This window comes from Perognathus longimembris, chromosome 13, assembly GCF_023159225.1.
Source record: "Perognathus longimembris pacificus isolate PPM17 chromosome 13, ASM2315922v1, whole genome shotgun sequence".
Taxonomy (NCBI): Eukaryota; Metazoa; Chordata; class Mammalia; order Rodentia; family Heteromyidae; genus Perognathus; species Perognathus longimembris.
In genome coordinates, this window is record NC_063173.1 from 48,678,035 (window position 1) to 48,690,658 (window position 12,624).

The 12,624-nt window shown below is 44.9% G+C and overlaps 1 protein-coding gene across 2 annotated transcripts in view; it reads left to right on the forward strand.

Annotated features, from left to right (window-relative positions):
- The window catches only part of Cstpp1 (centriolar satellite-associated tubulin polyglutamylase complex regulator 1), a 157,717-nt gene that overhangs the window by 130,511 nt on the left and 14,582 nt on the right, over nucleotides 1–12,624 (forward strand). For both annotated transcript variants that reach the window (XM_048361175.1, XM_048361173.1), the window contains exon 4: nucleotides 4,047–4,128. In XM_048361175.1, coding sequence (XP_048217132.1) covers nucleotides 4,047–4,128 — 82 coding nt within the window. The remainder of the gene's footprint in view (nucleotides 1–4,046; nucleotides 4,129–12,624) is intronic.

Here is a 12,624-nt window from a genome sequence, read left to right on the forward strand (position 1 = left end):
GCCCCCAAACACCAGAAAGAACTGGGTCCTGGTGGCTCATGCCTGTAATCTTAGCTACTCAGGAGCCTGAGATCTGAGAATCGTGGTTCAAAGCTAGCTTGGACAGGAACGTCTGTGAGACAAACCATCAAAAAGCTGGATGTGGAGCTGTGGCTCAAGTGGTAAAATACTAACCTTGAGAACAAAAGCTCAGAGACAGTACCCAAGGCCCTGAGGTTAAGCCCCAGAAGGGGTACACAAAAAAGAAAAATCCACAACAAAAAACCACTAGCAGACGGTATCTTCTCCAAGCCTCTCTGGCTTTCCACCCCACTTCTTCTCATGCAAGGGTCTGCTCTGGAAAGGCAGGCGCTCTTCCTGCCTCCAGACCATCCTGTCTGGGGTCTTGGGGTTATTGCCTCTTCTCAGCTTTCGGGTCCTTATCTGTGAAATGGGACTGGGAATAATGGAGTCTGTTTCCTAAGGGCTTTGTGAAGGTTAAGTGCACTCATTCTTCACTGGGCTCAAGGACTTCACTCTCATTACTGTTATTCCTGCAGCACAAAAGGCTGTGGGAAGTGCCTTTGAAATCCTGGATGGAGCACTAAGAGCCAAAGAGCCCAACATACACAGCAGTATTTGGAATTGAGGAGAGCCTGAGTGTAAGTCTCAGGGCTCTGACACGAAGCTTGTTCATCTGTGCCTGGAACCTTGGAGGCTGTGGGGATGTCAAATGAATGGATGCAACACTAGAGTGTTCAGAAATGACTGAGAATCCAAAGCATTCAAATACAGCAAGAGATAACCTTTCTGCTCTCCTCTGTTCTCTTCTCTGTAGTCCCAGGACTTAAAAGCAAAACAACTCTCATTGTTTGGTGCTAACTAAATTCTATAGAAAGCATTTCCTTTACACTTCAACCCTGAAAAGCAAATGTTATTCTTCCCATTTTACAGCAGAGATTTAGAGAGAGGAACAAGTTGCCAGAGGTTACATATGTGATAAAGTGCAAAGCCAACACATGAAGACTAGCCTGAGGGGCAGAAGAGGCCATTCCTACCTGCTTCTCAGGGTTCTAGTTTCTTTCTGATCAGTCCCATTGGCCATTCCCCCAGTCCCTACAGACAAGCACAGAAGCAGCAGTCCCTGGCAATCCAGTAGAATTAGAATTGCTCTCTCTCTCTCTCTCTCTCTCTCTCTCTCTCTCTCTCTCACACACACACACACACACACACACACACACACACACACACACACACAATTAGAAGAGAGCAGTTGCATTTCATGAATCTCTTTGTATGACCTTCCTCCCTCAACCTTTGGAAAAGTCAAGTCTCAGAAGTTGTAGGCAGGATGGATTCTGTTTTAGTATTTTTAACAGCTTTTTTGCAGCCTATTTCATTAAAGAGGTACAATGTGGATTTTTGTTATTTTTCTGCCCCCAGAAAGCAAGTATTTGAAGTACATGAGTTGAATAACATCAAGAACCTAAATATGGGGCTAGGGATGTGGTACATGCTAGGCCGTGGCCTAGCGTGTCTGGATTTGACCCTTACTGCCCCCAAACAAAAGAACCTAAACAGGGCCTAGGCTCTGGAAAACATCAGGCAGAATCCCAGTGATGTCTTTCTTTAGTATGTATGGAGATTACCTACCTTTCAGTGTGTGTGTGTGTGTGTGTGTGTGTGTCTGTCTGTCTGTCTGTCTGTCTGTCTCGCTATCTCTATCTCTCCTCTTTTGTCTCTTTGTCTCTCACCTTCCTACTTTATTTATTTAGCTCTATTTGTCATCCCAAGATTGTTTTCCAGATACTTTGGAAGATAAATGTGAATTCCTGTGGCATCTGTCTATCAAATAGACCCCCAGAAATTTAGCCTAGAAAAGCACTGATAATTCAGAGAATCTCAGTTTACTCCCTGGAAAGCCCTCATTCCATGCAGAGTTTGAAAGTAAGAATGAAATGGACACTCATAATATTCGATAGCTTTTCTCCCCTTCCTTCATCTCTCCTTCCTCACCCTAAATCTATGGGAACTATACAGCTATTACTCCCTCCCTTGAAGAACAAGACCTCCTGCTGGGCTGTGCCCGAGGTCAGGAGAGTGGGGGAGGAGTGCACACCCGACAGTGGCCAAGTGGAAGGCCACAAAAGCCATCTTGATCTTTTGACCTACATTGACGCTGAGTCTGTTCCTTTGCTGTCCCTGACTTTGGTGGTGTGGTTAGTTTAACTCTGCCCCCACCTTGAAACCAGCTTTGATGAAAAAGTAGTAAGAACCAAGGCCTTGTCCCTAGAGCTTTGGGGTTTCTGTTTTGGAAAAGGATCAACCAAACTAACGAGGGCAGGAGATCTGGATTCCTGTGGCTTGGGCTAACTTAGGTCCAAAGAAGCCAAGTGCTTGTGATCATCTTCTTCATTCCCCAGATGTAGCCATGTCCTCTGGATTCCGTTCTCTCATTCATCCTCTCCCACTAAGGATGGCTTCAGAGTGGATGGCTCTGGTGTGGTCATTAGTATATCTATGTCCATATTTGAAATGCTTTAAAAGTACCAGAGAATACTTGCAAATTGCTGTGGCCTGGCTGGTCCTAAATCTTTTGGCTTTAGAGACGGCAGTAACAAACCAACTTTTAAACATCAGGGTGTTTCTTCTCCCTTGAGATTCTGTCAGCTTCTCTGAGATTTGCCTCCTTGGCAGATCTGGACCACAGAGCCCCCGACTTCTCTCTCCCACAGCACTGATTTTGTACACCAGGAATCTTTTGGTTGCCTCGGTTGTATATCTTGGATCTTTATCTTGGCTTCCTATAATGGGATGACCAGATTTGTGTGCAAGTATACAAAAGAAACAAGCCTACTGCAATCCTGAATAACAAAGTAATAGGTCTGTGGGTTTCTGTACTATTTCTTCTTCATACATGCAGATATTCTTTGGATGGTCCAAGGGCATGCCAGAGAATTGCAAAAGACTTAACCAGTTTTGACATGACTAATTTGTCCAGATTATTATTATTTTTTTGGTGGTACTGGAGTTTGAACTCAAGGCCTTCTGCTTGTTAGACATTCTGCCAGCCCCTTTTCTGTTGGCTGTTTTCAACCACTATCCAGAGGCTCACTTTATGCCAGGAGGGCCTGTTTGTGCTCCCGTATGACTATATGTCTGTGGGATAACAGACACACACTACTGTGCCCACTGTCAGTTGAGGTGGGGTTTCATGAACTTTCATATCTGCCTTGACTTTGAACCACGATCCTCTAGTCTGTGCTTCCCAAGAAGCTCATAGACTTGAGCCACCAGGACTCATCCAGATATTTTTATTCAAAGAAAACTAAGGCTAGCTGGGCATCAGTGGCTCACACCTGTAATCCTAGCTACTCTGGAAGCTGAGATCTGAGGATCACAGTTCAAAGCCAGCTGGACAGAAAAGTCCCTATGAGACTCTTCTTCTTCTTTTTTTTTTTTTCTGGCCAATCCTGGGGCTTAGACTCAGGGCCTGGGCACGGCCCCTGGCTTCTTTTTGCTCAAGGCTAGCACTCTGCCACTTGAGCCACAGCGCCACTTCTGGCTGTTTTCTGTATATGTGGTGCTGGGGAATTGAACTCAGGGCTTCATACCAGGCAAGCACTCTTGCCACTAGGCCATATCCCCAGTCCCCTGTGAGACTCTTATCTCCAATTCACCACTCAAAAACATGAAATGGTGCTGTGGCTCAAAGTGGTAGAGTGCTAGCCTTGAGTAAAAGAGCTCAGGGACAGCACTCAGGCCCTGAGTTCAAGCCCTACAACTGGCAAAAAAGAAAACTAAGGCTGATGAAATTGTCTTGTTTCCCTCCCTTCATCTGACCATTTCTCACACCAGTAAAGTCCTTTGAGCCAAACCACTGTAACTGGGTGCCTCCACTTGGGAAAGGCTTTTTAGACACATCAATCCTAAAATCTCACTCCCTTCACAGTGACCTGTGAAGGAACAGGCTCTACTGGGACTGGGTCTGAGAGCCCTACCATGATCAAAGAGGGTAGTGACCTGCAGTACAGAGATCTAACATGCTCCTTTCCCTTTCATTCCAGATTTGCTGACCATGAGAGAATATCACTGTCTCCTGCAGCTCCTGTGCCCAGATTTCCCACTGGAGCTCACTCAGAAAGCAGCTCGGTACGTCATCTCAACTCTGGAAGCCAACTCTGGGTTCCAGACCTTCTCAGAGAAATCTGAACTGTATGCAAGGAGAGAGAAACATTACGGCAGGAGTTGCTATTCAGTGGGGTCTTTCACTGTTGTTTTTGAGACAGGCTGATCTTTAATCCTGGCCTCAACCTTCTGAGTGCCCGGCTTACCGATGTGTACCACCACACTGGACTTGATTTTTTGCATAGCTTAAAAAAAAAGGCATGAGAGATTATCTCTTGTAATTTAGAAGCAGCCAAGTGGATTTAGCTTCAAATGTCCATGTTTATTCTTCTTTGGACTCAGATCATTTTACAAAGATTCAATTCCAGTGTTTGGGGGGAAATTCAGCAGCATTCTTAAAGACCAGCTATTACAATAAAAGCACTACTATAACTAGAGAATTCCTAAATAAAAAAAGGAGACATGAATGAGAATGTGTAAGCTCCAGGAGAGCAGGCAAGATCCATACCAGCCTGGTGGGATACTGTGAACTTCTAGCAAGTACCTAGATACATGTTAGATACTCCTTTGAATGATTGCTGGTTAAGCGATGAGTGAATAAATGTGTGAGTGAATATTCTTTGTCTGGCATTTTACATGACTCTATAATGGTTCATGATTTAAAGTGACTGTAATGGAGGCTTGAACCCAGGACCTGGGTAATGTCCCTTAGCTTTTCCGCTAAAGGCTGGCTCTCTACCACTTGAGCCACAGATCCAATTCTGGCTTTATCTGGTGGTTAGTTGTAGAAAAGAATCTCACCAGCTGTCTTGCCTAGGCTAGCATCAAACTTTGATCCTCAAATACTCAGCCTCCTGAGTAGCTAGAATTCCAGGCATGAGCCACTGGCACCCAGCAGAGCAACTCTTATACCTTCAGGTATTCATCAAATATTTCTTTTTTAATAGTTTTTTAAAGTACATATAATGCAAGTTAAAATCTCAGTGGGTTTTTATATTTCCAGAGCCATGCATCCATTACCACAATCAAACATTTTCATTACACTAAAAATAAATCCATAGCCATTGCTCTGCAATCCCTCCATCCTCCTTAGCCCCCGGCAGCTGCTAATCTACTTTCTGTCTCTTTGGATTTGCCTATTTTGAGTGGTTCAGATAAATGGAATTGTGTAACACAATTCCCTTGTTGACTGGCCTATTGCTCTTAGTGTCATTTTCTTTCTTTCTTTTTTTTTTTTTTTTAAGCATCATTTTCAAGACTTAGCATGTGGCAGCGTGCACCGGTGCTTCTTTAGTGCTGGTCTACATACAGGATACAGTCATCAAGAGTTCTTGCCCCTGGGCTGGGAATATGGCCTAGTGGCAAGAGTACTTGCCTCATATTCATTAAGCCCTGGGTTTGATTCCCCAGCACCACATATATAGAAAACAGCCAGAAGTGGTGCTGTGGCTCAAGTGGTAGAATGCTAGCCTTGAGCAAAAAGAAGCCAGGGACAGTGCTCAGGCCCTGAGTCCAAGGCCCAGGACTGGCAAAAACAAACAAAAAAAAAAAAAAAAAAAGAGCTCCTGCCCTTATAAAGATATTTTAACTATTATTTTTATTAATGCATATTAACTCTACAAAAGTGTTTCTTTTTTTGTTGACAGTACTAGAATTTGAACTGCCTGCTGGGCAGGTTCTGTAGTGCTGAGCTACGCTGCCAACCTTTGTATGCATATTTTTTTGTTTTGTTTTGTTTTGTTTTGCCAGTCATGGGGCTTGAACCGAGGGCCTGAGCACTGTCCCTGGCTTCCTTTTGCTCAAGGCTAGCACTCTACCACATGAGCCACAGCACCACTTCTGGCTTTTTCTGTTTATGTGGTGCTGAGGAATGGAACCCAGGGCTTCATGTATATGAAGCAAGCACTTTACCACTATTCCCAGACCCTGTTTTTTGTTTTTTTAATACTGGGGTCTGATCAGAGCCTTGTACTTGCTAAACAGGTGTTCTACCACTTGAGCACTTGGGCTGATTCTTTTTGAGTTGCAGTCCCACTTCCTGCCTGGATGTGTAATCTGGACCATGGTCTACCTATTGTAGGCTTCTTATTGTAGCTTTATAATAGACTCAGACTACCATACCTGCTTTTGGACTTACTTTCTTCTTGGGCTAGCCTGGAACCACAGTCCTCTGGTTGTCAGCCTCTCATGAAACTAGAATGACAGGCAAACATCACTGTACCCAGCTGTAAGTTATGTTTTGTTTTGTTTTGTTTTTGCCAGTCCTGGGCCTTGAAGTCAGGGCCTGAGCACTGTCCCTGGCTTCTCTTTTGCTCAAGGCTAGCACTCTGCCACTTGATCCACAGTGCCACTTCTGGCTGTTTTCTATGTATGTGGTGCTGGGGAATCAAACCCAGGGCTTCATGTATATGAGGCAAGCACTCTTGCCACTAGGCCATATTCCTAGCTGTAAGTTATGAAAGACTCTTCAACTGTTCTGCCAGGGCTGGCTTCAAACCATAACCCTTTTCTCAGCCTTCCAGGTAGATAGGATTACAGGTATGAACCATCTATGCCCAGCTCACCTCCTCCCCATGATATTTAATTTAACAGGCTATCACTCGAGTACTGGATACTCCCTTTTGCTACTTGGCTATGTCACCTTGGTTTCTGTCACTTCAAAATAGCTGCTTCCTTTCCCGTTCCTCATGGTATATGGCAAACTTAGGAGATGAGCCTTCCAGATGGTTCTTAGCCCCCAGCAGCCACAGGTTTGCATGTACTTCATCCATCCCTCCAGACCCTTCCAAACATCTGATCTATGTAAGCACTGCAAAATTGATGTAATAGAACCCTGTAAGAACCACATACTCTTAATGACAAGGTATGGGTGTACATGGTACAGTTATGGAGATGAAGAGGCTTCTAGAGTGCTAGCTAGCCCTCTATTTGTGGCAAGAAGCTCATTTACTATTTGATAGAAACCCAACCTTTCATTGTGAGGAAGAGGAATGGTAGAAGACAGCTTGTCAATAATAAAGTGATGGCATTATGGGAATGCAAGTATGAACAACAGAAGGACCCAGGAAATCCTCCCAGGACTAGTGGCAAAAGTTGGAGATGAATTCAGCATTACGGAAAGTTTGTTTTTTCTTCCTGTGCCATGAATATCAGGGTTTTCTATCAGACCATCTCTCAATGTCATTCCTACTCCACTCCAGCGTGTGTGTGTGTGTGTGTGTGTGTGTGTGTGTGTGTGTGTGTGTGTGTGTAGAAATAAGCTAGTCTTATTTTGTCCTGAAGGTCAGGGTCCCTACTTCTGTCTCCACATGCCCAGACATCTAAGTGGAATCACAAAGGGGGACGGTTAAGGCTGCAAGACTAACCCTTGCTGGTAGAGGAACTGCCTACATCCATCTCCCTGCCAGGCTTACTTACTCAGGGCCTTGAGGTCTGGGGACAGGCTGCAGAAGGCTCCAGTCTGTGATGATGTGTGTGCAAAAGAATGTAATCCACAGGCAGCTGTAAAGCAGAGCCTTTGAGAAGCATGGCGCTTCCACACTCGCCTGTCTTATGGGCTACGAGCATCAGGGCCAGACCCTAGGGCAGCAGGCAGAAGCTGGGAATGGGAATGGGAAAGGAAAGCACAGACAGACTATGACAACAGCATAGCCAGAGACCCTCCCCTCCTGCCGCGCAGGAGCAGGTAGGTCATTATAGCCCTGAATGATCCTCAGCCTTTCAGCCCACCATTCTCGAAGCTGAAAGCTTTCCTAATGGCGACGGGCATGTACTTGGTCGGGCTGGAGGAGGAGCTCAGCAGTAGAGCCTAGCATGAATGAGGCCCTGGATTCGGTGATCCACACCCAGAAACAGGACAAAAAGAAACTGAAACATGTCATTGGAGCCAGAGCCCATAGTTCAGTTCAGTAACCTGTACTCCTAAGAAAGTTACTTCTCTGATCCTCACTGTCCTCATTTATAAGGTGGAGATGATAATAGTGGTTGTGATAACTGAATGCTTTAGAAGTCTATAACATACTAAAATAGAGCCTGGCACAGACAAAACTGGCCGCATGCATTAGACGTAGTGTTAACATTTATCTACAGGGGCACAGGCACTGCAGCATTAGAAAGACCTAGACTTTTTATCCCCTAACTTCTTTGAACCCTGTTTCTATATCTATAAAATGGAGATAATAATAACTAACCATAAGGTACTGATGAAATTTCAACTACAAAAATATGTGCATTGCTTAGCACATTCTGTACACAATTTGCTGGGTTTGTTTGTTTTTGCCAGTTCCGGGGTTTTAACTCAGAGCCTGGGTGCTGTCCCTGAGCTTTTTTTGCTCAAGGCTAATGCCCTACCACTTGAGCAGCTCAAGTGCTTGTGGACTGGAGATGAGAATCTCACGGACCTTCCTGCCCAGGCTGGCTTCAAGCCACAAACCTCAGATCTCAGCCTCTTGAGTAGCAAGGATAGCAGGCATGAGCCTCCAGCACCTGGCTGCTATTTTAATGATGTTAGTATTATCATTATTTCCAGATTCAAAAAAAGAAAGAAAGAAAGCTTCTGAGTTCCCAAAGGCAGTGCTTTCTGGCCTTGATTCATTTCACAAACTCAGGAAATAATTTATAACAAAAACACTGGGTAAAGACAAGATGGCTTGTGGTTGGCCTGTAGGCTCTGGCTCCTCACAGCTGGACCAAGGAAACCATCACACCTGTAAACCATTCAAAGCCCCCGCGGTGCTGGCCCTGGACGCTCAGCTCCTGGGGTAGAGAGTTTGAGCCATGGTTCTCCAGCAGCAGAATCACAATCACCTGCACGGCTTGTCAGCCCCCCACCCCCAAAGTTCAGGAGGTCTGCAAGAATTCCTGTTTCCCAAAACTTAACAGATGACGCTGATGGTCTGGGGACCAACTTAGAGAGGCACTGATTTAAAGCATTGCTTGCTAGGCTCATTCTGGCATTTTAAAATTGGTAGATTAAATTGGTTACATTTTCTTGTCCTTTTTGTCATCTGAAACACTATTTAATTTCTCCTTCACCCAAACCAGCACCCCTGCTGTGTGATAGATATTCAACAGGAAGAGCTCTGTTGTCCCAATTGTGTTATGAATATAAATAGTGCTTTGAAAGCACTAGAGAATGAGGTTTTAGACATAGGCACTCACTTCCATTCAAGAGAGTCGTTCTTCAGCTGGTCCCCATTTCACAAAGGCCCCACCATAACCTTACAGTCAGGGACACACACATTGGAGCCATACAGCCTCAGATCAAGGCACTTCGCTTCCTAAGCCTCAGTTGCCTCATCTGTAAATTGGAAATAATGATAGCAGTCACCCTAATTGAGTTGTTTCAACAATTTATCTCCTCCTCCATTACTGTTTTAAAATATATAATTTAGTGAGTGAGGGATGATGTTTTATTCCTATATTTATTGTTTTGTTTTGTTTTTTGCCAGTCCTGGGGCTTGAACTCAGGGCCTGAGCACTGTCCCTGGCTTCTTTTTGCTCAAGGCTAGCACTCTGCCACTTGAGCCACAGTGCCACTTCCAGCTTTTTCTATGTATGTGGTGCTGAGGAATGGAACCCAGGGCTTCATGTATACGAGGCAAGCACTTTACCACTGGGCCATATTCCCAGCCCCCTATATTTTTTCTTCACATTTGCTGAGTGTCTCTCAGAACCTCATCCCATGCACTCTATGCTTTTTGTGTGTATGTGTCTTCTCCTATGATATTCTTCTGCACAGTTGCCTGTCTATGGCACCACAAGCTCCCCCCACCCAACAGTTGGTCTAGTCTGTCTCCATTCTTCCACTCACCAGATATTTACGGAATGCCTGTTCCATGTCAATATGGAGAGGCTCTGACATTGATCTGAAAAGATGTTGTCTCAGCCTTGGAGAAATTTACAAACAGAACAGCAGGTAGTAAATAAATGTGTGCAAAGGGTTATAGGGATATAAAAACAGGAGAGGCAGCCTAACCTGGAGGGTCATGAAAGACTCTTCTACAAGGATGAAATGTTGTAGAAGATTAGTAGGAAATGGACTGATGGACTTTTCTATGAGAAGACTTACTGTAAGGCCATTGTGATTAAGGTAACATGGTACTTGAGTGAGATTAGACAAATGGGTCATATTAGACAGGCCAATACTGGCCCACACATTGAATATAAAATGGTAGCATTAGATTAGCTGGGGAAGGGATGACTCAGTAAATGGTGAGGGACTCCACAAGAGAAAAAAACATTAGAGTCTAGCTGTGGATGTAGCAAAGTGACAGAGCACTTACCTAGTGTGCAAGGCCTTGGGTTGGATTAGGACTACCTCAAAAAAAAAAAAGAATCCCTTCTTCATCCCGCTTTCAAAAGTCTTCTTTACACAGATGGCAAACACAACTATAAAATGCAAAACTTTAATACCCTTAAAGTGCATAAAAACATTTTTATGATTACCAGGTAGCAAAAGAATGCTTGTTTGCTTTGGGTTTGTTTTGTTTAGCAATACTGGAACTTGAACTCAGGGCCTTGTGCTTGCTAGGCAGATACTCCACTAGCACTTTTTTTTTGGTGTGATATTAGGACTTTAATGTGAGCCCCTAGCAAAAGTATTCTTAAAGTAATGGGTTGTGTGTGGTGGTGCACACTTCCGCACTCCAAGTAACACCAGGGTAAGAGGACTGCAGGGGGTGGAAAAGCAGCTGGGCTTTCCCCATGGTGACGTTAAGAAACTGGGAGACACTGGAGCCAGTAGGACTAGAGTTCTGTCCTAGAGAGGAGGAGTAAGGGAGCATGGTCCAGGGTGTTTAGGTCTTTATCCTCCCAAGGCCTATGCAGTAGTTCCCCCAAACTGGCAGGCTTCCTGGTAGGCTCCAGGAAGATGAGGCCTTCACATTGTCCTCAGGGATCAGCAGCCGCCAGCCTGGGCCTCCAGCCCTGCGTGCTAGAACGAATAGCCAAGAGCAGGAGCAGAGGCCCCAGCATGAAGGTTTATCACCACTCCTGAGCCCGGTTACCTTCTCTGACCAGCTGCAGCTACAGGTGGTCTAGAACCTGTGTTCAAAGTCAAAAGGGCTTGAACTTGAATTAGAGCTCTTTAGTTTCTAGTTTGTAACCTTGGTTGAGTTTCTTTGCTCCCCTGAACATCTGTGTTCTAGCAAATAGACTCCCTGAGCTCACCTCACAGAACTAGCAAAATGAAAATGAATTTAGACACTATTGTCCCCAGAGTAAGCCCCCATTATTTTTTTGTTTGTCGGTTGTGGGACTTGAACTCCAGCTGGGTGCTGTCCTTGAGCTTTTTTTTGCTCAAGGTTATAGCTCACAGTGCCACTTCCAGTTTTCTGGTGGTTAATTGGAGATAAGCATCTCACAGACTTTTCTACCCAGGCTGGCCTTGAACCACGATCCTCAGATCTCAGCTTCCTGAGTAGCTAGGATTACAGGTGTAAGCCCCCAGTACCCGGCCCATTATTGTTAATATTAATGTTGCCTGTGCACTCTGGAGCATGCTTTCCAGACTCTACAGTAGGGCAGGCGGGATATAGGGTACCCTCCATATAGGGATGTAGGGAGCCAGTGGTGTGCAGTGACCTAAACATCTCACACTGAGGAGCTGGACTTGAAGCAGATTATGCAGCACAAATATGCCTCTCACATAGTCCCCAAACAGGTGACCTCAGAACTCTCGGGACTGGTACCCCATATGGCTTCATCATTGCCCCTCTCTACCAACAGAGACTGCAGGACTGCACTGTTAACCCGGATAGAGCTGAGGACATGCTTCATTTGCCCTATGAGGGACACTGATGTGACCTCCCTAGAGAAGTCAAGTCATGCAAGGTGGCTTTTCTTTCTGGCCTTGGCTGGAGCTGGCTTCTCCCCAAAATGGACTTGAAACTCAATAACTAGCTTCCGCCTCGCTGCCTCTGACTGGTTGGGAGCTTGGCATTGCTTCCTTCCTCTGAACTGTTTTGCTTTGCTATTTTGGGGCTCTTGTAGTACCTTAAACCAGATAGAATTCAACCTTCTCTCTCTTTTTCTTTCTTTCCTTCCTTCCTTCCTTCCTTCCTTCCTTCTTCTTCCTTCCTTCCTTCCTTCTTTCTTTCTTCCTCTTTCCTTCTTCCTTCCTTCTTTCTTTTTCTTTCTTTCTTTCTTCCTCTCTCCTTCCTTCCTTCTCCCTTCCTTCCTTCCTTCTTTCTCTCTCTTTTTCTTTCTTTCTTCCTCTTTCCTTCTTCCTTCCTTCTTTCTCTCTTTGTCTTTCTTTCTTCCTCCCTCCTTCCTTCCTTCTCCCTCCCTTCCTTCCTTCCTTCTTTCTTCCTCTTTCCTTCTTCCTTCCTTCCTTTCTTCCTTTCTCTTTTTTCTTTCTTTCTTCCTGTCCTTCCTTCACCCTTCCTTTCTTCCTTCTTTCTCTCTTTTTCTTTCTTTCTTCCTCTCTCCTTCCTTCCTTCCTTCCTTCCTTCTCCCTTCTTTCCTTCCCTCCTTCCTTCTTTCCTTCTTTCTTTCTTTTGGTGCTAGTCCTGGGGC